Genomic DNA, 25,813 nt, shown 5'->3' with positions numbered 1-25,813 from the left:
CTCTGTAAGTACTCTTGAAAGATTGTGAGCTTTCTCACCTCAACTACCCTCCCAAGCAGTGCATGCCAAGCCCTCACTACTCTCTAGATGAAAACATTTTTCCTGAAGAAAATCTAAATCTCCTTCCTTTTACTTTAAAACAATTCCTCCTTGACCCTTTGCCTAAGGAGATTTTTACTATCTATTTGTTTTATCCATGCTCCTTATAAACGTATACACCTCTGCCAGGTTCCCCACTCAATTTTGTGTAGCAAAGCAAATAGCCCAAGCCTCTCTTTTTAGCTGAAATACTCTATACCAGGCACGTTTTCCTTTGCATCCCTTCCTGTGCAATCATATTCGTGTGACCAAGACTGCATGTTCTACTCCAGCTGGGGCCTAACCAAAGTTCTGAACCAGTGCAACATGACCTCCTTACTTATATTATCTATACTACAACTGTTAAAGAGAAGTGTACCTAATATTTTCTTAACAATCCCTTTAATCTGTCCTTTCATACTGATGCGTCTGTGGGCAGGCATCCTAAGATCTGTCTGTTCCTCTGAGCTTCTTAGTTTCTTGCCATTCATAGAGTCATAGAGATGTACAGCACGGAAACAGACCCTTCGGTCCAACCCGTCCATGCTGACCAGATATCCCAACCCAATCTAGTCCCACCTGTCAGCACCTGGCCCATATCCCTGCAAACCCTTCCTATTCATATACCCATCCAAATGCCTCTTAAATGTTGCCATTGTACCAGCCTCCACCACTTCCTCTGGCAGCTCATTCCATATCTGTACCACCCTATGTGTGAAACAGTTGTCCCTTAGGTCTCTTTTAAATCTTTCCCTTCTCGCCCTAAACCTATGCCCTCTAGTTCTGAAATCCCCCACCCCAGGGAAAAGATTTTGCCTATTTACGCTATCCATGCCCCTCATAATTTTGTAAACCTCTATAAGGTCACCCCTCAGCCTCGGTCGATCCAGGGAAAACAGCCCCAACCTGTTCAGCCTCTCCCTATAGCTCAAATCCTCCAACCCTGGTAACATCCTTGTAAATCTTTTCTGAACCCTTTCAAGTTTCACAACATCTTTGCGATAGGAAGGAGACTAGAATTGCACGCAATATTCCAACAGTGCTGTACAGCCGCAACATGACCTCCCAACTACTGTACTCAATACTCTGACCAATAAAAGAAAGCATACCAAATGCATTCTTCACTATCCTATCTACCTGCGACTCCACTTTCAAGGAGCTATGAACCTGCACTCCAAGGTCTTTTGTCCAGCAACACTCCCTCGGACCTTACCCATTAAGTGTATAAGTCCTGCTAATATTTGCTTTCCCAAATGCAGCACCTCACATTTATCTGAATTAAACTCTACCTGCCACTTCTCAGCCCATTGGCCCATCTGATCAAGATCCTGTTGTAATCTGAGGTAACCCTCTTTGCTATTCACTACACCTCCAATTTTGGTGTCATCTGCAAGCTTACTTAACTGTACCTCTTATGTTCACATCCAAATCATTTATGTAAATGACAAAAAGTAGAGGACCCAGCACCAATCCTTGTGGCACTCCACTGGTCATAGGCCTCCAGTCTGAAAAACAACCCTCCATCACCACCCTCTGTCTTCTACTTTTGAGCTAGTTCTGTATCCAAATGGCTAGTTCTCCCTGTATTCCATGAGATCTAACCTTGCTAATCAGTCTCCCATGGGGAACCTTGTCGAACACCTTACTGAAGTCCATATAGATCACATCTATCGCTCTGCCCTCATCAATCTTCTTTGTTACTTTTTCAAAAACCTCAATCAAGTTTGTGAGACATGATTTCCCATGCATAAAGCCATGTTGACTCTCCCTAATCAGTCCTTGCCTTTCCAAATACATGTACATCCTGTCCCTCAGGATTCCCTCCAACAACCTTCCCACCACTGAGTTCAGGCTCAGTGGTCTATAGTTCCCTGGCTTGTCCTTCCCGCCCTTAAACAGTGGCACCACCTTTACCAATCTCCAGTCTTCTGGCACCTCACCTGTGACTATTGATGATACAAATATCTCAGCAAGAAGCCCAGCAATCACTTCTCTAGCTTCCCAATTCATTGAATTCTTTTTGTTCCTTCTTCCAAAGTGCATTATCTCAGGATTAAATTCCATTTGCTACTTATCTGCTCATTTGATCAATCTGTTTATATCCTGCTATAACCTAACACTTTCCTTCTCACTGTTAACCACCCAGCCAATCTTTGTGTCATCCATAATTTATTATCCACCCTGCATTCTCATCAATGTCTTTAATGAATATCACAAACAATAAGGGACACAGCACCGATCCCTGTGGTATGCCGCTGGGCCCCAGTCACGTAAACAGCATTCTACCACCACCCTATGTCTCCTGTCACTTCAACAATTTTGAATCCAACTTACCAAGTTAACTTGGATCCCATGAGCTTTTACATTCTTTACCAGTTTTCCATATGGGATTACCCTAATGAATTTGAGAGTAAACTTTCAGTGCAGTAATTGGCTAACTTGGATTTTTCTGATTTTTGTAAATAGGACATACCTGGGCGCTGTTTCAATTTGGGTAGATGTCAAAGTTGTAACTGTGCTGGAACAACTTGACTAGGCATGCGGCAGGTTCAGCAGTCAGATGTTCAGTGCTATATTGCTGTAATATTCTCAAGGCCCATAGCCTTTACAAGTATTCAAGGCCTTCAGCCATTTCTTGATATCATGTGGAATGAATCGAATCGAATCTGTGATGCTGGGCACCTCAGGAGGAAGGATTATCCACTCAGTATCTCATGATCAGGTTTCATACACTTGAATAAATACTTTTGAAACTCTTGTAAATTTTTAGGGATTCATTTATTGAAGGAATATCTTTAAGTAATGAACATCTATAAATTCTAGATATTGTATGAATTATATAAAGCCAGACACATTCAAATGGAAATCAGTGAAATTTAACATTTTCATTAGGCGTCAGATATCCTAATATGATGAAAGATTGGACAGTTTGTCCAACTTGAGTTTAAAAGAGTAAGCGGTGACTTGACTGAAATGTGTGAAATCTTTGAAGTGTCTTGAAAAGGTGGATGTGGAGAGGATGTTTATTCTTCTGGGAGAATCTAGAATTAGAGATTGCCTGTTCAAAACAGATATGTGATGGTTGTTTTCTTCTTTTGCTAGTCTTTCGAGCACTCTTCCTGAAAAGGTAGTTGAATGATAGTCCTTGGGTATTTTTCGATCTGAGACAGATTGACTCTTGTTCAAGCAAAGTGATGATATTTTATTAGGAGGTACTGGCAGTGAGGTCACAATTAGAACAGCGTGATCTTAATGAATAATGGGACACGCTTGAGAGGATGAATGTCCTACTCTTGCTATTAATTTGTGCATTAATATACCGTTTGATTATTTGATTTTGGACTGCAAATCACTATTTTGATATGATGTCTATTCTAAAAACAAAAACATGTTTCAGTTTTTCTAAATCGTATTCCTCTTCCACAGTGTTGCTCAAAGTAAAACATAAGAATGTAAGAATCTGTTCCCCATAACACTTATCGAGTCATAGAGATGTACAGCATGGAAACAGACCCTTCGGTCCAACCCGTCCATGCCGACCAGATATCCCAACCCAATCTAGTCCCACCAGCCAGCACCTGGCCCATATCCCTCCAAACCCTTCAACTTGAACCCATTACTAATTAAAATTCGATCTCCTCCTAAATTTACTCGATGTCCCGACAGTCCACTGCAATCTCAGATATTCCACAGATTCATGACCCTTTGTGAGAAGTAATTCTCCTTATCTCTGTTTTAAAGCTGCTACCCCTTGTCCTAAGATAATGACTTGCAGCTGTACATTGCCTCACAAGAGGAAACTATTTTGATCTATGTTGTCAATCTCCTTTAGCGTCATATGTACCTCAGTTGGATCTCTCATTTTACTGCGAATGGTGGATTAAAAACACAAAATATTTAAAAACCTGGGTCAGGCAGCATCTGAGGAGAAGGTAATAATCTGTTGACTGCTTTGTGGAACTGCAATCCAAATTCAGTGCCCTTTCTACCTGAATTGCCCAGCTCCCAACTTGGTCAATTTTTTTTCTAGGTCAAAACCTTCTGATACAGAATAGGCAATATACGGAGATCTAAACAGGAAATTTCTGTGCCTGAGTATACGCCATAAAGAATATTCTATAAAGAATACAGCAAATGATAGTGTCGAAATAAGCATGGACAGTGCTTGAGAAACTCCAGTCTGGCAACATCTGTGGAGAGAGAAAGAGAGTTAATGCTTCATTCGGTATGAATTCTTCAGCACTGTGCCTTAGCTTTTGAAAGGAAGAAAAATAGTTTCTTGTTAAAGAATTGAATTAGATAAAGAATGAAATGGAACTGGAGACTGAGACAGCTGGGAGATGGTGTGAGGCAGCACTAAGGGAGAGTGGTCGAGTTTACATTTGAAAGCAGGTCTCACTGTGTATGGATTATAGAATCCCTCCTATGCTTCCATCAGCCCTTTGAGTCTGCACCAACTCTTTGAAGAATATCCCACCCAACACCCCCCTATACATTATTTTTTTACCATGGCTAATCCACCCAACTTGCACATCCCTGGAGAGTACCAGGTACTTTACAATGGCCAGTCCACCCAACCTTCATATCCTTACACTGTGGCAGAATGCTGGCATACCAAGAGGAAACCCATGCAGGCACGAGATGAACGTGCAGACTCCACAGAGTCAGTCACCCAAGACTGGAATTGAACCTGGATCCCTGGCACTGTGAGGCAGTGATGCTAACCACTGAACCGCCATGCCACCCCCTCAGGATTGTAGGATGCAGCCAGGAGCAGCTCTCTGAGGAGAATTATGTGCCTTGGAAATACCTGTAATCCTGATTGGGTTCATTTGGAATCTGTGTGGAATAAGGTGAAGCCAGGTGGAGCAGACACTGAGGAAGAAAATGAGAAAGTGAGTTTTAGCTTACACTTTATCCAACACTAGTAGAGAGATAGAAAGCAATGAATGTGAATAAACCAAAAGATTAAAACTGCAATCTCAATTTAGAGAAGAGCAGAACTTCAAGATAGACATTTCTGGAAGATGAGGCATGATTTGGAGGTGCCAGTGTTGGACTAGGGTGGGCAAGGTCAGAAGTCATACACCACCAGGTCATAGTCCAACAGGTCTATTTGAAATCACAAGCTTTCTGAGCGCTGCTCTTTCGTCAGGTGGAGTGCTTCAAAAGCTTGTGATTTCAAATAAACCTGTTGGACTCTCAAGTTTTGGATTGAATAATTCATTCAATTTGAACTTTTATAACCTGGTGTTGTGTGACTTCTGACCCGGTAGAGCAGTGACAGTGAAATAAACGTTCAAATAAAAGTAAACTACAGCAAATGCTGGAAATCTGCAACAAACACTGAGAATGCTGGAGAAACTCAGCAGGTCTGGCAGCATCTGTGGAAAAGAAACAAAGATACTGTTTCAAGTCTATCATGATTACTTCAGAACTGTGACAGCATAGCTCTGATTGGATGGGATAGTGAAAATCTAATAGTACTGAATTCAGAAGTAATGTTCCTCGAACAACAGCAATAGCACATTAAATATCTGAAGGTGTTTTACAGTATGATGGATACTCCAGAACTTGGGAATAGGCAGCTGAAGGCATTGCTACCAGTAATGGAATAATTAAAATTGGAGTTAATCAAAGGACCAGAATTGGAGCAGCACAGGTATCTCAGGTTTATGGGACTGGAGATACAGAGTTAGGGAGAGCTAGCCACGCAACAATTTGAAAAACAAGATGAGAATTTTTAAAGCATGTTTATGTCATGTACAAGATCAGAGAAGAGTATATTGGAATATTTGAGTCTTCAGATAACAAAAGCAAATGAGGACATCAGTAAGGGGATGTATGAGACTGAGTGAAGTCAGGCGATGTTATGGAGGTGGAGACAGACAGTCTTTAGTGCTGGTGCGATTGACATTAGAGTCTTGTTTTGTGATCAAGTGTGATACCAAGTTTGCAAATGATCTGGTTAAATCTCAGGCTGTTGTGAAGATGAGAGATGGAGTCAGTAGCTGTGGAACAGAGGGTTTGAAGAAGTGGGGATTGAAATCAAACGTTGAAGTCTTCCCACTGTTTATTTGGAAGAAATTTCTAGTCAAACCTTAGAGGTCAGATAAATTCCCTAATGATTTAGTAACAGTGGTAGAACTGTGTACATTTAAAAACTATTACTGTGCTTACTGATGTTGTTTGGAACAGCACGTAGATGAGAAATAGAAGGGGCTAAGGATAGATCATTGGGGTAACTGTGCAGGATTAGGAAACAAATCCATTTCAAGTAATACTTTGGCTATGATTATTTAGATAAGAATGGAAGCTAATGAGCAAAATGCCAGTCTAGCTAGACAACAGAGAGAAATGTCATGGGATGAGCTGGTCAGCAATGATTAAAAAATGCAATTCAGGTCAAGAAGGATCAGGAAGGAAAATTTACTTTTGTTGCCAACACATAAACTGTGTAATTTGTGACCATTTTGACTGTAACCTGTATTCAAGTTACTTGGTCAAAACTATATAGTCAAACTTTGGATTAAATCACTCATTCAGTTTGAACTTCGATATGAATCTGCTAATTGTTTTGTCTGATTATCTCACTCACATCTATTTTAGCAACTCTCTATATAAACTTGTAATACACCTTATTTTTCTAAATGTAGAAGATGGAGAAGAATTCAAAGTAAAGAAAACTGGAAACACCATTTTATTTTCATCGCATTGGAAAAAAGAAAAGCAGAATAATGTTGAACAAGTTGAGGATATCTCAAAAGGTAAACTTTATCAGGATTGCTTAAAAAAAGGTTAGAATTGTTGTGTGTCTTTCAACACCAATAGAAATATTTAATGAATAATGTTTTCATTTTGGTGTTTCTTATCTGCATACATTGATTATGTCAGATGCTTCAACTTCTATGGTTGAGTGAAATCATCTGTTTTTTATGACACTTCTGCATTCATCAGTACACCACACTCAATATAAACCTCTCACTATGTGGCTGTTTTTACTGAAAGTAATCAGAGCTTATTAATGGTTTATAATCATCCTGTTGCAACATGTACACATTCATTTTTAGTTATGTTTTTATTTCATTGCTTGTCCTTTTTTCCTAACTTTTATTTAGATTAAATTCCATGGTTGGTCTTTACTTGATGATTACTCAAATGTGAACCTTCACATTAACTGCTGCTCGGATATTCAGTACTGCAGCTGAATCTGACCTTTTCTCGGCTGATGTTTATATGTATATGTTAATTCCAGCAGAGCATAAACTCTTATCTGATTTCTCTCTTCTCTGACCTGTGATGCTAAGGCTGACTTCATTATAGCTACTCATTGCCTGAATTTAATTTCTTAGCAGTGCTGCACTTTTCTTGATGACTGAGTTTTATCTTCTGATTGGCTTTATGGTTATTGTGATATTAAAAAGCTTGAATTTAAATTAAGTCAATTTATTCCTGCAACTTGTGTATGAATTTCCTGAAAAAGAGACATTTTGCTAAAGCTTTTGGCTTGCACTCATGAGAAAAAATCCAAGAATGATTATAACAACTTAAGCTACAGGAGAAATAGATGCCTATTGGTTGGCAAAGTCAAAATGTTGACCAGGAGCTTCGGGAACCTTTAGTTTCCCGTTCCTTTTTCTCTAGTAATGCCTTGGCCAACAGCCTTAACTTGCTAACCAATAAACAGCTTTTTTTCTCCTGTCGTTTATATTGATGTGATTGTCCAAAAATTGTTGTTCATGAGTACAAAATTAAAACTTGAGTGGCAAGTCTATCTTTTTGATAATATTCCAGTTCTGTCTTGTCAAGTTACCTGTATTCTAAAATTGTTGCTCTGGTCATTGCAGAGACTGAGCACAAATAATGCCCCTACTTCTGTCCTCTCCTCGAGATTGCAAAGGAACTTTCCTCAGCATATGATATAAGCAAAACTGATAGTTTGAAGATTTATTTTGTTCATTTAAGCTTGCAGATGGAGGAGAAAGAGTTGTGTAAAAGTGATGAGGTGTCATATTTTGAATAATACAGCATTATTTGAAATAAATCAAGAGACTTTGGCTATCCCTGTGTGTCATATGCAGATTTATTGTTACTAATATATGTCCTGTTCTCTTTCACTAGATGAGAATATTTTTCATGATTCCACACCAAGAGATTTTCAAAAACGAAGCGGTTCTGATGAGGAGATAACAGAAATTCATACAGAAAATGAAGAAATTAATTCAACAGATGATGAAACTGAGACAGCCACACTATATCAGCACAAAATGAAACCAGGTTTGGAATTTTAAATGCAGCTAATAAACTTGAATATTATTGGCTATTTTAGTTTGGTAAAGTAAAAGATGGGAATGGGATGAGTAGAGTTTATACAGAAAAAATTTTGTCATTTATTTCTCTACAGTTGGGTCATTGCATTGCTCACATGCACATATTTGCAGCAGTGTTCACTTCCACAGCATTTATAAGCAGCATAAGAAAGTAATTGCTCTGCTTCAGAGAATACAAGCTTAAAGCACTGCAGGAGGCAACTTGACCCATTGTGTCTGTGCCACTTATAAAAAAACCCATCCTATTAGACCCAAGCCTGTCTTATAGATCGGCAAGTTTCCCTTATCAAGTAAACATTAAATTTCCTTTAAAACATTGCTTTTGAATCAAATTCCAACAGCTTTTTAGGTAACACATTCAAATGATGACTTGCTATGTTTAAAAAAGGTCAATTTCCTGACTTAATATTTGTTGTCAATTGTTTAAAATTTGAGAGCTCTGGTTACTGACTTCCCTGCCTGTGGAAACACCTTTAGCAAATCGCCTTGAAACCATTTCCTTTCTAAAAAGAAAACTCCCAGCTTCTCTACTTCACATTATCCGTAGTATTATCAGGCTGCACTTTGCACACGAAATACGGTTTTGCCTCTATTATAAAAGGTAAAAGCACTGAATAAAGTCCAGAAGATAAGATTTGTGTCCAAAGATGAGCCAAAGGAATTAAAGTCCTTGTTGTTTGTTTTTTGCTTTAAATTTAATTTTGAACAGATAGATGGTGGCTTTTGTTTTGTCTGTTGTCTTCATTCTGTATTCTGTTCAGTGATTCCAAGTGCTAGGTACATCCATGCTGTCCGTAAAAAGCGACAGATGGCCAGAGCCCAAGCTGACTTCATTCCTCTTCATTCGTTTGGAAGAAATGGTACTTCACCGTCGAAGTTGATTGAAGAAGACCCCAGTGATGATGAACTTGATAATCATGAAAGGAGAATAGACTTCACCCAGCAACTGAAAACACAGAGAGAGAGAATGGTAGAAGAAATTGGTAAGACTTGGATTCCAGATAATGTCGTGTCTGCAAGTGGTAAGGGTTGGTGAACAATGGAAGAAGTTGCATTTACATAGTGCCTTTCACAATCACACAATGTCCTGAAGCGATTCATGACATTTTGAAGTTTATTCTGCTGATGTAGTACAGAGAAATGTTGCAACCAAATTGTTCAGTAAAGACCCCATTGTGCAGTGAGTTTTAAAACCATATAATCTCTAATTTCTCTTAATTTCCTGGTTGGTCAATTGTTTTATCAATCAAAATTATCACAGACCATGGTCTAATGAAAAACAATATACTACAGGTGTTGGTAAGCTGCAAGAAGAACAGAAAATGGTGGAATACTCAGAAGGTTATGGCAGCATCTGTGGAAAAAAGATATTTTAAGCTTCCAATCTTTTTTTTCTCAGAACTGGGAAAAGTTAGGAATAAGTGGGTTTTGAGCAAGTGAAGGGTGTCACAAGGACAAAAGCAAGGTCTGTGGGAGAGTGAAAGACAAAATCGTGTGTCAGAAAAGTTAGTCTTTCAGGTCCAAGAGAGTGGTGGGAGGGCAAGAAAATGAACAAAGCTATGTTGCTGACTGAAAGCAGGGAAATGGCTAAAAAATAAAAAAGAACTTCAAAGGAAACAAGATGACTAGTTTCAAGGTTGTGGTCTGAAGTTGTTGAACTTAGTGTTGAATCTGTAAAGCCAGTAAATACTGAATTGAAAGATGAGCTCCTGTTTCTTGTGCTTCAGGTGAGCTTCACTGGAACAGAATAAGGTGTAAGATTAAAATGGTATCCCTTTTGAAGTTTAAGGCTATGTTTGCAGGCTGAATGAGGGTGTTGCATAAAGCAGTCATCCAATCTGCCTTTAGTCTCCCCACTGTGGAGGATATCACATTGTGAGCAGCTTGTGCATTACACTAGGTTGAAAGTGTAAATGTCTGCTCAACTGGGCAAAGTATTTGGGCCTTGGACAGCAAGGAAGGAGGAGGTAGAACGGTGTGTGTTAGAGTTTCTGCGTTTGCATGGAAAGGGTATGGTGTATTGGGATGTAGACCAGGGTATCATTGAGGGGGTATGATTCATTCAGAATACTGAGAGGGGAGGGGAGGATATTCTTTGGTGATGTCATCATGTGGGAAGAGTGTATATGGTGGAAAATTATTCATTGAAAGTGGAGACTAGTGCAGCGAAAGGGGAGGACAAGTGGATCCACTTCAAGATTTGGCAAGGAGAGAGGGGATGTGAGAGTGGATATGTGGGAAATGTAGTAAATGTGATGAAGGACTAAGGGAGGGAGCAGAACCTTTGGTTAAAGAAGGAAGAAAACCTCTTAAAAATATTGTGGTGGAAAGTGGCATTATTAAAACAGATCCGATAGAGATGAAGGAACTGGAGAATCAAATGGAGTCCTCCTAGGTGTGATGAAGCATAGTCAAGGTAGTTGCCTTGTATTGTTCCCTAACCTAATGTTATTTTGATTTCCTTTTTCAAACGCCTGCAATATGAACCTTATAAAAAGCCATGACAGGAGAGATGGTGACTGGATACACATTTAAAGAACTTGTTAGAAGATAAAGAAATGTGATGGGAGTTTGTTACATCCAGAGGTTACTGTAATTTGGAATGTGTTGACTGAAAGAATTGTGAAAAAAAATTTAGTAATAAGTTTCAAAGGAATTTGGATATATACTTGACAAAGAAAGACAAATTTACTTATGCATTAAGGGTTGAAGACTGGGATTGAAGGATAGCTGTTTCAAAGAGCTGGCAAAGGCACAATGACCTATGTGTTTGCTACATCATTCTCTGTTCATTCACCTTTCAGAATGAGAATAGACTCCTCATTCTGTAATCTAACTTTACCAGTGTGTTTGGTAATGCCCTCGGTTTAATCCCCTGGATATGGCATTTACGGATTGATAATTCTTCGTGCTGAGGATGGCAGATGGTGCTGGAAGTAGTGTTCACAGCTGGCGGCTGTATCTCAGAGATCATATTATGGGAGCAAATTGCGAATTGCTGGAAAATCTCAGCAAGTTTGGCAGCATTTGTGAAGAAGATTCTAAAGAAGGGTGACTGAGGTCCCAACTAGCAGCTAGATCATTAAACGCAACATCCAGCAAGGTAAGTGATTTGCTCAGGAATTGATCAGATTTCACCAGATATGATTTGCTCCCAAACAAACCAAAGAATTGCAACAGAAATTGCTGAAGAAATTCAGTAAGAATGGCAGTATTTATGAAGAAGATTCTAAATAAGGGTGACTAGATCCGAAAAGTTGATACTGCTCTCTCTCCATTGATGCTGCCAGACCTTGGTGAATTGCTGGAAAATCTCAGCAGATCTGGCAGCATCTATGGAGAGACAGCAGGATTAACCTTTCGGATCCAGTCACCCTTATTTAGAATCTTCTTCATAAATACTGCCATTCTTACTGAATTTCTTCAGCAATTTCTGTTGCAATTCTTTGGTTTGTTTGGGAGCAAATCATATCTGGTGAAATCTGATCAATTCCTGAGCAAATCACTTACCTTGCTGGATGTTGCGTTTAATGATCTAGCTGCTAGTTGGGACCTCAGTGCTTAGTTGATGTCAAAATTTATCTTATGGTGACTTTTATTGATAATCTAAGCAATATTTCCTTGATCAACTTTATTTGTGAATTTATTTTTAGAATGTGAGAGCTTCTGGAAGACCATGTTTGTCGTCCATTTTGAGTGTCGCTGAGAAGAATACATTGGTTCTTCTTGAATCAACACATTTGTTGTGGTAATGGCACTTGCACTATGGTGTTAGACAGGGAATCCAAGACATTGAGCCAATGATGAGAAAGGAACAGGGTATATGACCAGTTCACGGTAGCATGTGTCTTGGAGATGATGTGTACCCACAACACCATTGCTCTTCTGCATACAGGACATCGCAGTGAAGGGAGCTACCGTTCAAGTAATTTTGCCACAATGCTTCCTGAATACAGTGCAAAAAGAACATACCAGTAATTGGAGGCAATGCATATTCAGTCAGATGACAGGGAGACCAATAAAGACTGTTCTATCCTGAATGTTGTCAAAGTTCTTGAATGCTGAATTTGTTTCCCTGTATATATTTTCCACCCATAATACTTGTGTCAAACCACCTTTTTTTCACCCTTGTTTATGAATAATTGGATGTTTGTGTCTTATGGATTTTGAAGGGGTTGAGATTAAGTTGAGTAGTAATTGGTTAGTAATAAGTTTTCTTTGCCATTTGTTAAAGGATAAGATTGTTTACAATAATTATTTTTCTGTTGTTGATAAAACTTGATGTGAATTACTTTTGTCTCAATAAGCGGTGAGTCAGGCAAATGGATCATTTTGGTGGTTTACTTGAGTCGATACAAATTTGTGACCATTTGTGGAATAGTGGGGTTTGCTTATCAGTGCAGTCTTCCTAATTGAGTCATAGAAATGTCTTGGAATTCCCCACCTACAGTGCAAGCATCACAACCACAGTAACAGAATGATTCAGGAAGACACACCATCACCTTCCTTAAGCCCCTGAAAATAATTGATAAAATGGTCTGTTGAGCATGACTGACAATCTGTGAACAAAATTAAATGAAAACCAAACGAATTGCGGATGTTGTAAATCAGAGACAAAAATAGGAATTGCTGGAAAAACTCAACAGGTCTGGCAGCATCTGTGGAGAGAAATAGAGTTAATATTTTGGGTCAAGTGACCTTTACTCGGAAATCAAATTGAAATGAATAGTGTAAAATTACTTGAAGTAGGGCATGGATTTATCAACAAAAACTCACTGCAAGTTAAAATTCTGGATTAAATAAACATCGAGGTCCCGACTATCAGTTCGTTCAGCCTCAAAATGTGTTGAAATTTTCAGGAAATGATCAAACTTGGCCAAATACAATTTGCTGCCAGACTTTGACAGGGTTGATTCCGACTGAGTATTTCCCCGGTTGGTGAATCTGTAATCAGTAAGTGCAGTCTCAGAATGAGGAGCTGACCGTGTAAGATTAATTGAGAATGGCTGTTACTCAAGCTTATAAATCCTTTGAACTATCTGCTGCAGACTGCTATATGTTAAATCATTCAGTATATTTAAGTCATGATCAATTGATTTTGAGCCCTCCGATTTGGGGGATATAGGGAGGGAGCTAAGAAGTGGACTGAATATGGAGATGTAGGCATGACATTATAGAACAATTAAACAAACTCAAAGGGCCATATGGCTTACTCCTGGTACTATTACTTGTATTCTTCTTAACTGTAGTAATCTAAAATCTTGATAATTTCAGGTGTAAATGAAAGTGACGATGAGAGTTTAAAAAATGAAGAGGAGGATGATGATCAGAAACTGTGGGAGCAGCAACAAATCAAAAGAGTAAAAGTGTTTCCCGTAAGGTTTGATGCATTTGTGTTCTGCAGCTAATTAGAATGGAACGGAATAGTTAAAGGACCTTCTTACATTATGCTACTGTATGTAAATCCAAAATGAAGACATGGTGAAATAATAATCATCTTCATAATTCTAGTTAGCAAATGGCACACTAAACTATGCAATTGCATTGTAATGATAAGCTTTAACAATTTGAGAGATTAAAAAAATTAAATGTCCTTTAAAGTTTGTTTTTAAATTTGGGAGCCAGAGGATCACCAGGATTCATAGAATCATACAATCTCTACAGTGCAGATAGAGGCCATTTGGCCCATCAAGTCTGCACCGACCCTTTGAAGAGCCTCCCACCCTATCCTCAGAACTCCACATTTACCATAGTTAACCCGCCTAGCCTGCACATCCCTCGACTGTGGGAAGAAACCAGACCACCCATAGTGAATACCCGTAGACATAGGGAGAACATCCAAACGCCTGGATTCAAACCTGGGTCCCTGACAATTTGAGGCAGCGGTGCTAACCATTGAGCAACAGTGGCACCCTGCCATCCTAATATGGATTCCATTTGTATAAAGGTCATTATTTGAATCTTCTGCATTTGCTCCCAGGCAGCACAGTTAAGATCAAGGAGTCACTATCTGTAGATCTCATATATATCTGATGCAGGCAAATGATTTATGATTTCAGACATGCTTTGAGTGTGTTAACTGTTGTTGAGTTGGAAGCACACTGACCTCTATGTCAGAAGTTTCTGGTTCAGAAGTCTGAGTTAAAGTACAAAAATCAAAGCTGACATCTAGTGCAATACTGAGGGAATGGTATACTGTAGAGGTGCTATCTTTCAGATTAGCTGTTAAACTGAGGTCTCACCTACCTGCTTCAGTGGATGTAAACAATCCCATATCATCGATTGGAAGAAGAGTACTGGTGTTATCTCCAGTATCCTGACTCGTACTTTTCCACCAATCTATAGCATTGAAACGGTTTATCTGACCTCATCAATTGCTAATTGTCAGAGTTTACTGTGTGCGAATTGGTTGCCATATTTCTACATTACAGCATTGACATTAGAAAATTACTTCATTGGTTGCAAAGTGCTTGGAAGTTGTCATAAGGCACTATACAATTACAAGTTATTCTTAAAATGGAATAGCACAGAACCAAATTTTATGAATTGTAAAATTCTTTCCTTATGCATGAGAACCAGGATTCTGGCTTTTATATAGATCACTGTGACCTTTCAGTCACGGAATTTGGATGGACTGAAGTGATGCAGATAACAAACTATACTCCAGCGAGATAACGTCAAAAAAAATGGGTTCAAGTGGCACTGCTTGGTGTTGCCGAGCTGAGCACTTGGCTTCAACATACCGAAGCTTACTTTGAGTATGTCTCACTCTTCTCCACATCTTTTTAAAGCTGAATTATATGAAGCTTAAATATATTGGAAAATTGATCCAAAGAATATCGCAAGTTGAGGTTTCGTGGGTGGTATCCATTCTGACTTCCCTAGGCAATGTTATCATGAGTACTTTATTGCTTTCCAAAAATGCCTGCATCCTACTTGAGAAAATGTCACTTGTGTGGTGGTCTTTACTTTGTCACCTGTTAAGCTGTAGCTGAGGCCATGAGAGTTTCATGCTTCATTGCGTTCCTCTTATCATGGGTTTTTGTATGTTATATGTAAATCTATTAACACTGCATTTTTTCAGAAACTACTGAATTGTGAATGGCATTTTAAATACCTGTAAAGTTCTGGTGCAAGAGTGACAAAGTTGCTGAATTAATTCAGTGGCCTTGGCCCTGATGCAAAGCAGGTGGCCATTTTACAGTTATTCATATTTTGTGATGTTGGTTTTCTTTTTGGCTTTGTCAGCTTTTTTTAAAGTTGCTGGTCATCTTTCCAAGTTACAGCTGTTATAGTGGAGGAAGGCAATGGTTTGTTGACAATTAATTCAGAGACAAAAACAGAAATGCTGGAAAAGCTCAGCAGGTTTGGTAGTGTCTGTGAAGAGAAATCAAAGTTAACATTTAGGATCTGGTGACTTCCATCAGAATTGATGGTAGCTAGGTTTATATGCAGAAGATGTGGGTTACAGAGGGACGCAGATAGGATGCAGAGCTGGGCTGAGAAGTGGCAAATAGAGTTTAATGAGGAAAAGTATGAGGTAGTTCACTTTGGAAGAAGGAGCAGGAATGTGGAATACTGGGCTAATGGTAAAATTCTTGGCAGTGTAGATGAAGAGAGGTCTCTGTGTCCAGGTGCATAAATCCCTGAGAATTGCCACCCAGGTTGATAGGGTTGTTAAAAAGGAATAAGGTGGGTTGGCATTTATTGGTAGGGAGATTGAGTTTTGGAGCCACAAGGTCATGCTTCATCTGTACAAGACGGTGGTAAGGCTGCACCTGGAGTATTGTGTGCAGTTCTGGTCACCGCATTATAGGAATCTTTGGAAAGGGTTCCGAGGAGATTTACTCGGATGTAGCCTGGTATGGAGGGAAAGTCTTAGGAGGAAAAGCTGACGGAACTGAGGCTCTTTTGTTGGAGAGAAGATGGTTGAGAGGTGACTTAATCGAGACATATAAGATAATCAGAGGGTAAGGTAGGGTGGACAGTGAGAGCCTTTTTCCTCGAATGGTGAAGGCTAACATGAGGGACATAATTTTAAATTGATGGATGACAAATTTAGGATAGATGTCAGGGGTGGTTTCTTTACTTAGAGTAGTAGGGGTGTGGAATGGCCTGTCTGCAACAGTAGTAGACTCGTCAACGTTAAGGGCATTTATGTGGAACAAACATTTGGATAATAATGGAACGGTGTAGGTTAGATGGACATCAGGTTAATTTCACAAATTGGCGCAACATTGAGGGCCAAATGGCCTGCATGGCGCTGATACGTTCTATTTTCTGTAGGGTGGGGGAGAGGATAAGAAGTAAATGATAGGTAGGGGTAGAACCCTAAGAGAGAGAGAACAGTTGGACAGACAAAGGAGTCGATAATGATCTGGCTGGGAGTGTGAATAGTTCTTAATGGGCACTTCGTGACTAACAATAGATAGTGTGTAATGGCAAACTATATGATAACAAGGCCTTGTGTGTGTGTGTGTGTGTGTGTGTGTGTGTGTGTGTGTAGGACATGGGCAAGTTCAAGCCCTAAAATTATGGAACTCTATAATGAGTCCAGGGGGGCGGGGGACGGGGGAGGTGTGGGTGTGGTGCTGCAGCGTGCCTGAGCAGAAAGTGAGGTGCATGCTCAACTTCACAGGAGCACTGTGGCAAGTCTGAATTGGAGATGTTAGCCAGGGAGTAAGGTGGCTTGTTAAAGTGGCAGGTAACTGGAAGTTCATAGTTTGTTTTTGCAGGCAGAATGTAGATGTTTTGTGAAGTGGTCACACAGTCTTTTCCCAATATAGAAGGGGCCACATTGTGAACAGCGAATGCAGTACATTAGATTGTGGGAAGTGCAGGTAAAGTGCTGCTTCACCTGGAAGGTATGTTTGGGCCTTTGGATACTGAGGAGGGAGGAGGTAAATGGGCAGGTGTTACACCTTTGGCAGCTGCAGGGCACCCTACCCTAGAATTGCGGAAGGTGTAACACCTACCCATCTATGTCCTCCCTCCTCAGTATCCAAGGGCCCATATGTACCTTCCAGGGGGAGCAGCACTTTACCTGCACTTCCCATAATCTAATATACTGCATTTGCTGCTCAGTGTGGTTTCCTGTACCTTGGGGAAATGAAGATTAGAGTGGGTGACCACTTCGCAGAACATCAACATTCTGCCTGCAAAGAAGATCCTGAGCTTCCAGTTACCTGCCACTTTAACACACTAACGTGTTCCCTGGCCAACATCTCTGACTCAGACTTGCTACAGTGCTCCAGTGAAGCTAAGTACCAGCTGGAAGAACAACATCTCATTTTCTGCTTTGGGGCCCTGCAACTGTCTGAACTCTAACGAGTTCAATAATTTTAGAGTCAGACATCCCCTCGTTCTAGCCTCCTGTCACACACACCGGGCTTTGTTATCACATAAGCCTTGCAGACTATCATTATCCACTGACAGTTTCTATTAACTAACCACCCTCCCAGCCACGTTGTTATTGACTCATTTCTGTCCTACTGCTCTTTTCTCTCTGAGGGCTCTATCCCTACACATTGTTTACTCCTTACCCACTCTATCTTCTGCATATAAACCAACATTGTCATAGCTACCATCAGTTCCGATGAAGGGCACTGGATCTGAAATGTTAATTTTGATTTCTCTTCACAGGTGCTGCCAGACATGCTGAGCTTTCCCAGCAATTTCTGTTTTTGTTACTATTTACAGCATCTGCAATCCTTTTGTGATTTTTATTAATTCAGAGACACTGGTAAAGTTTGAATTCTGCCATGACAGATGTTGAAGTTTGAATTCAATTAAAATCTTGAATGAACAATGAAATGACGACCATGCAACTGTTGTGAATTGTAGTGAAAAAATCCTGTGTAGTTCACTCATGTCCTTTAGGAAAGAAAACTGCTCTTCTTACCTGGTCTGGCCTATATGTGACTCCAGACCCACAGCAATTGACTCTGGGCATTAGAGATGGGCACTAAATGCTGGCCTAGCCGGTGATGCCTGCAACTTGTAAATAAATAAATTTTATTTACCTGCAGACATTTTTTTGTAATTCATTTGTTTAAAATATCATTTTAATAAATACATCTGTCACCTTATTTTTTAAATGACTTTGAATTATTTTCTCAGTCACCAGATATTGAGACAGCCAGTCAGCCAAGTACACTCATGAAGAGTACAATGTTGGAAACGTGGAGAAAATTGCCACCAATCAACTTGGAAACTGTCAAAAAACGATTAATCACTAGGTATGATCAGTTTTGCTTATTTAATTTGTAGTTAACTTAGAGTCATAGAGACGTACAGCACGGAAACAGACCCTTTGGTCCATCTCGTCCATGCCGACCAAATATCCAATCTAGTTCCACCTGCCAGCACCCGGCCCATATCCCTCCAAACTCCTCCTATCCATGTACCCATCCAAATGCCTTTTAAATGTTGCAATTGTACCAGCCTCCACCACTTCCTCTGGCAGCTCGTTCCATACAAGTACCACCCTCTGCATGAAAAAGTTGCCCCGTAAGTCTCTTTTATATCGTTCCCCTCTCACCCTAAACATATGCCCTCTAGTTCTAGACTCCCCCACCCCAGGGAAAAGACTTTGTCTATTTACCCTATCCATGCCTCTCATGATTTTATAAACCTCTAAGGTGACCCCTCAGCCTTTGCTCCAGGGAAAACAGCCCGAGTCTATTCAACCTCTCCCTATATCTTAAATCCTCCAACCCTGGCAACATCCTTGAAAATCTTTTCTGAACCCTTCCAAGTTTCACAAAATCTTTCCGATAGGAAGGAGACCAGAATTGCACACAATATTCCAAAGTGGCCTAACCAATGTCTTGTACAGCTGTGACATAACCTCCCAACGCCTGTACTCAATACTCTGACCAATAAAGGAAAGCATACCAAATGCCGCCTTCACTATCCTATCTACCTGTGACTCCACTTTCAAGGCGCTATGAACCTGCACTCCAAGGTCTCTTTGTTCAGCAACACTCCCTAGGACTTTTTCAGTTCATTTACTAATATTTTTGCACACTTTACGCTGCAAAAACCGTTTGTCAATTTTCAATTCTAATAAATGCTCTTAATGGATTAAACACAAACTGCTTTCCTTCAGCAATTGTCTGTGCCCTCGACCTCTTTCAGGCTGTGTACCAACTTGCTGGCACACCGTAACATTTGTGTCCATCCTTTTGGTAACTCAATTGAAGGGCCATTTTCCATGTGTAAACCTAGATAGGGAGTGTTTATAAGTTATTTACTGAAGGAAGCATTGAAGCAAACCTCTGTAATTTCAACAAAGGTTATTAATAACTGGAAACCAGCAACTCTTGTTGATTTCAAGCCTCCAATCCCGGAGGTGCTAAGACCAATGATGCCACTGTAGTCAGCTAAATTGACAGACCATAAATCCACATGAATTATAGACTCTGCTTTCCATTTGTGTGGTGCCTTCCGAAACCACTCAGCGTCATAATCAATTTCACAGGCAATGGACTTTTAAATGTAGCCACTGTTGAAAGGATTTTGGTACCAATTTACACACAGCAAGATCCCAAAACAACATTGAGATAATGATCAGATAATTGGATTTCCTTTTGTTAGTTGACATATAAATATTGGCTGACTCTGATGCAGGCATACAATGTTCCACTTTAAATTGCATGTGCACAGATTTTGGGAGGACGTGGTTAGAGAGATCAGGCCTGTGTAGGCTGGAATGAGATTGGGATGGGGCTGGGGGAGGAGTGGAAGCAGAGAGGAATCAGGAGGACCCCAGAGGGGGCATGAGAGATCTGGGAGAGATCATGAGGACGCATGTACAGAGTTGGGGCGAGTGTAGAAGGGAGACAGAGGGGAGAGGATCTGCCAGCTACAGGGCCTTTCTTGCCCCACCCCCCTACCAGGTCGTGGGTTCTTCTTGATGCCTGCCCCCTGCCTTTCAGCGTCTGGGCCTTCAAAATGAGGGCCACAGTCAGGAAAGGCAGACATATGGACCAAATACAGGCAAATGACACTAGTTTAATTTGGGAAACCTGGTTGGCCTGGATGAGTTGGATCTAAGGGACTGTTTCCATAGTTTATAACTCTTTCCTTCTTCCCCCTCACCACTCGACAGCCCTGTGTCCAGCATCTCTCTCCTGACCACTGAAACCCAGTTCAAAATTGCACATGCATTTGTGCGTGACATCACAATTAGAGCCTACATGATGACATCAGTAAATGGAATTGTACATTCCCCAATGATTGCAGATGTGTAGTTGCTCACAGTTGCTGATGTCAACAGACACTGTTGTCAATATCAGTTATGCACACAACTGAGAACTGATTGGGTTTTGTTGGTTTTCAAACACTAAACAAAGAACTACAGATGCTGGAATTCAGAATGAAAAACAGAAATTGACTGAAAAAGCTCAGCGGGCCTGACAGCATCTGAGGAGAGAAAGCAGAGTTAATATTTCAGGTCCAGTAACTTGCTCTCTGCACTTGCTGCCAGACCTACTGTGTTTTTCCAGCAATTTCTGTTGTTGTTGAAGGTTTTTAATTTTTTTAATTCATTGGACTTAATGGCATTTAAAATGTCAACAACATCTTATATTTACCTTTAGCTTAATAAAATCTCCAAGAGATTGTACAAGAGCACTATGAAACAATATGTGGCACTGAACCACACAAAGATCACATGTCTAAGATCACATCTTAAGAAGTGTCTCAAAAGAGAAAAGCAAGGTAGAGAGGTGGGGTGATTGAGTGGTGTTGAGATGGAATTCCTGAGCTTGGGGCCAAAACAGCTGAAGGCTTGGTCACTGATAGTGGAGTGATTCATTACACAGATGTGCAAGAGGGCAGCATTGAATGAAAATGGACATCTTGTGGAGATGATAAAGAGATTAGAAATCAGGATGAAAAGAACCATGAAAGGATTTGGAAACAAGCATGAAAATTTTAACACTAAGACAGTGCTTGAATGAGGACCAGTGTCAGTCATCGAGAAAAGGAGTGATAAATCAACAGGTTTTGGTGAGAGTTATGACATTACCAACCAAGAGTAGAATGTAGGAGACCAGCCAGGAATGCATGGCAATAATCAAATTTAGAGGTAACAAAGGTATGAATAAATGTGTCAGTGGCATGTGAGGTGTGATGGTGAGAGATGGGTGGACTGGGTAGCTAGGAATGGAGGTTGAAGCACAGACTGAAAACAGCGGCTTATGTATTCCCAAAATTTATTTGGAGGAAATTTTGGCTTCTCCCCTATTGGATGTTGGATAAGCAGTCTGGTAACAACAATAGTGAGGGAATTGAGAAAAATAGTGAGAAGATGGACATGAAAATGAAAATGACATTGCCATGGGACAGTTTGTGAATGAGAGAAATAGGAAAGAACAAAGGGAGATACCTGAAGTAATGGTGTGGGAACAAGAGAAGCCAAAGCAAGTGGTTCCATGGTTACAGTTAGATTGATGAGATTGGAACCAGATGAGAGCAAGGAGGAGAAAGTGAGGACTGCAGATGCTGGAGATCAGAGCTGAAAAATGAGTTGCGGGAAAAGTGCAGCAGGTCAGGCAGCATCCAAGGAGCAGGAGAATCGACGTTTCGGGCACAAGCCCTTCTTCAGGATTCCAGATGAGAACAATTCCACTCAGCTGGACAACAGTAGAAAGACTGGGAGAAGCAGTTGCCCATGTCAAAAGATTTAGCAATTCAAGAAGGGAAAAGAGGGATAAGCCATTTTGATAATATGGTAGGGGTGGAAAACTGATTGAAAGGATTCAATTTCTGAGTTGTAGTAGAAATGAAAGTGTTTTTGGGAGGTGACAACACTTGCAAGCATTCTCAAAAGGAAAGGGGTGTTGGAGATAAGATAGTTTGCAAGGACACTGTCGTCGAGGCTTGTTTTTTTTGAGATGATGATGATGATGACAGATTTAAAGGAAAATCAGACACCAATTGTAGAGAGGACTGTTAACAATATTGTCTAACATGGACCAGGAGGGGATTTGGGTGATTAGCTGTTAAATGGGAAAAGCATTGAGAAAGCAGGAACCTATGTCCTGGACAAGATGACCTCAGAGGGCATGAAGGGAGATTGAAGAAAACCTAGAGGAAGTTGTGAGCTTTGGTGAGGGTAGGGGTATCTTTAGAAGACATTTAGCCCAGTGGGTGTATGGAAGGGAAGAAACCTGCAGACCTTGGAAGTGTAAATGACTAAAGTAACTTATACTATTTTTAAAAGTAATTCCTACTTGTGTCCAGTCTTTACTTGAAATGCAGTACAATAAATACATTGGTTACTTTCAAATTGATGGGTTGAGAGAGTGCAGGAGGGAGGGGATCAGAATTTTGGGACATTGAGACTAGTTCCGGGGGAGATAGCACTATTACAAATTGGACGCTCTATACTTGGGCTGGACTGGAACCAATGTCCTTGGGGGTGCTTTTGCTAGTGCTGTTGGGGAGGGTTTAAACTAATGGGGGGGGGTGGGGGGGTGGTGGGTGGGAACCAAAAGAGGAGGTTAGTGGACATTAAGGAGGTAGTAACTAAAGAACTAGATAATGAAGTCAGTGTGTCTAAGGGTAAGAGTCGGCAGGGTGCAGATGATGAACGCAAAGGGAATGGTTGTCTGAGCTGCATTTGTTTTCATGCAAGAAGTTTAGTAGATAAGGCAGATGAACTTAGGGCTTGGATTGGTTCCTGGCAGTTTGATGTTATTGCAGTTACTGAGACTTGGTTGAGGGAATGGCATGATTGGCAACTAAATATCTCAGGATATCAATGCTACAGGTGGGATAGAGAGAGAGGTAAAAGAGGTGGAGGAGTTGCATTACTGGTCAGAGGGGATATCAAAACTGTGCTGAAGGAGGGCACTATGGAGGACTTTGGAAAGGCAAGGACTGATTAGTGATAGTGAACATGGATTTGTGCGTGGGAAATCATGTCTCACAAACTTGATTGAATTTTTTGAAGAAGTAACAACGAAGACCGATGAGGGCAGAGCAGTAGATGTGATCTATATGGACTTCAGTAAGGCGTTTGACAAGGTTCCCCATGGGAGACTGGTTAGCAAGATTAGATCTCATGGAATAAAGGGAGAACTAGCCATTTGGAATTCAGAACTGGCTCAAAGGTAGAAGACAGAGGGTGGTGGTGGAGGGTTGTTTTTCAGACTGGAGGCCTGTGACCAGTGGAGTGCTGCAAGGATCGGTGCTGGGTCCACTACTTTTTGTCACTTACATAAATGATTTGGATGCGAGCATAAGAGGTAAGTTTGCAGATGACACCAAAATTGGAGGTGTACTGGACAGCGAAGAGGGTTACCTCAGATTACAACAGGATCTGGACCAGATGGGTCAATAGGCTGAGAAGTGGCAGATGGAGTTTAATTCAAATCAATGCGAGCTGCTGCATTTTGGGAAGCAAATCTTAGCAGGACTTATACACTTAATGGTAAGGTCCTAGGGAGTGTTGCTGAACAAAGAGACCTTGGAGTGCAGGTTCATAGCACCTTGAAAGTGGAGTCTCAGGTAGGTAGGATAGTGAAGGCGGCGTTTGGTATGCTTTCCTTTATTGGTCAGAGTATTGAGTACAAGAGTTGGGAGGTCATGTTGTGGCTGTACAGGAGATTGGTTAGGCCACTGTTGGAATATTGTGTGCAATTCTGGTCTCCTTCCTATCGGAAAGATGTTGTGAAACTTGGAAGGGTTCAGAAAAGATTTTCAAGGATGTTGCTAGGGTTGGAGGATTTGAGCTATAGGGAGAGGCTGAACAGGCTGGGACACTCCTGGAGCGTTGGAGGCTGAGGGGTGACCTTATAGAGGTTTACAAAATTATGAGGGGCATGGGCAGGACAAATAAACAAAGTCTTTTTTTCTCTGGGATCGGTGAGTCCAGAACTTGAGGGCATAGGTTTAAGGTGAGAGGGGAAAGTTATAAAAGAGACCTAAGAGGCAACTTTTTCATGCGTACGTGTATGGAATGAGCTGCCAGAGGATGTGGTGGAGGCTGGTACAATTGTAACATTTAAGAGGCATTTGGATGCGTATATGAATAGGAAGGGTTTGGAGGGATATAGGCCGGGTGCTGGCAGGTGGGACTAGATTGGGTTGGGATATCTGGTCGGCATGGATGGGTTGGACTGAAGGGTCTGTTTCCATACTGTATATCTCTAGTGACTTGAGCAGTGAGGCAATATGGGCAGAGCTCAAAAATAGGAAGGGTGCGGTAACAATGTTGGGGCTTCCAACAGCGACTTGAGATAGAGGTACAAATATGTAAACAGATTATGGAAAGACATAGGAGCAACAGGGTGGTGGTGATAGGAGAGTTTAATTTTCCCAGCATCGACTGGGATTCACTTAGTGTTAGAGATCTAGATGGAGCAAAATTTATAAAGCGCATCCAGGAGAGTTTAGTAGAGCAGTATGTCAATAGTCCAACTCTGAAACGGGCCATACTGCACATGGTGTTGGGGAATGAGCCCAACCAGATGGTGGAAGTTTCGGTAGGGGATTACTTTTTGAATAGTGATCACAATTCTTTAAATTTTAGTACACTAACGGACAAAGACTAGAGTAGTCCAAAAGGAAGAGTGCTAAACTGGGGGAAGGCCAACTATACCAAAATTTGGCAGAAGCTGGGGAATGTAGATTTGGAATGGCTGTTTGAAGGTATATTCACATTTGATATGTGGGTGACTTTAAAAGAGAGGTTGATTAGAGTGCAGGATAGACATGTTCCTCTGAAAATGAGGGATAGAAATAGCAAGATTAGGGAACCATGGATGACAGGTGAAATTGTGAGACTAGCTTAGAGGAAAAAGGAAGCATACGTAAGGTCTAGGCGACTGAAGACAGACTAAGCTTTGGAAGAATATCTGGAAAGTAGGACCAATCTGAAATGAGGAATTAAAAGGGCTAAAGGAGGTCATGAAATATTTTTAGCAAGCACGGTTAAGTAAAATCCCAAAGCCTTTTATTCATATTTAAGGAGCAAGGGTAAACTAGAGAAAGGGTTGGTTCACTCAAGGACAAAGGAGGAAAGTTATGTGTGGAATTGGAGATAATGGGTGAGGTTCTTAATGAATGCTTTACATCAGTGTTCACTGAGGAGAGGGACATGATGGATGTTGAGATTAGGGATAGATGTTTGATTATTCTCAGTCAAGTCAGCATAAGGAGGAAATTTGGGTATTCTAAAAGGCATTAAAGTGGACAAGTCTCCAGGTCTGGATGGGATCTATCCCAGGTTACTGAGGGAATCAAGAGAGGAAAAAGCTGGGGCCTTGATAGAATTCTTTGAGGAGGTGACAAAGTTGATTGATGAGGAAAGGGCTGTAGATGTCTCATACAGAAAGGTGTTTGATAAGGTTCCCCATGGTGGGCTGATAGAGAAAGTGAAGTCACCTGGTGTC

The 25,813-nt window shown here is 40.7% G+C and overlaps 1 protein-coding gene across 1 annotated transcript in view; it reads left to right on the top strand.

The window, feature by feature from the left end:
- The window catches only part of LOC140463030 (intron Large complex component GCFC2-like), a 59,938-nt gene that overhangs the window by 994 nt on the left and 33,131 nt on the right, over positions 1-25,813 (top strand). The window contains exons 2-6 of the mRNA XM_072556640.1: positions 6,735-6,845; positions 8,200-8,355; positions 9,170-9,391; positions 13,683-13,783; positions 18,528-18,646. Of these exons, the coding sequence (XP_072412741.1) occupies positions 6,735-6,845; positions 8,200-8,355; positions 9,170-9,391; positions 13,683-13,783; positions 18,528-18,646 (709 nt within the window). The remainder of the gene's footprint in view (positions 1-6,734; positions 6,846-8,199; positions 8,356-9,169; positions 9,392-13,682; positions 13,784-18,527; positions 18,647-25,813) is intronic.

This window comes from Chiloscyllium punctatum, chromosome 3, assembly GCF_047496795.1.
Source record: "Chiloscyllium punctatum isolate Juve2018m chromosome 3, sChiPun1.3, whole genome shotgun sequence".
Lineage (NCBI taxonomy): Eukaryota > Metazoa > Chordata > Chondrichthyes > Orectolobiformes > Hemiscylliidae > Chiloscyllium > Chiloscyllium punctatum.
This window is presented reverse-complemented; position numbering and strand designations above follow the sequence as displayed.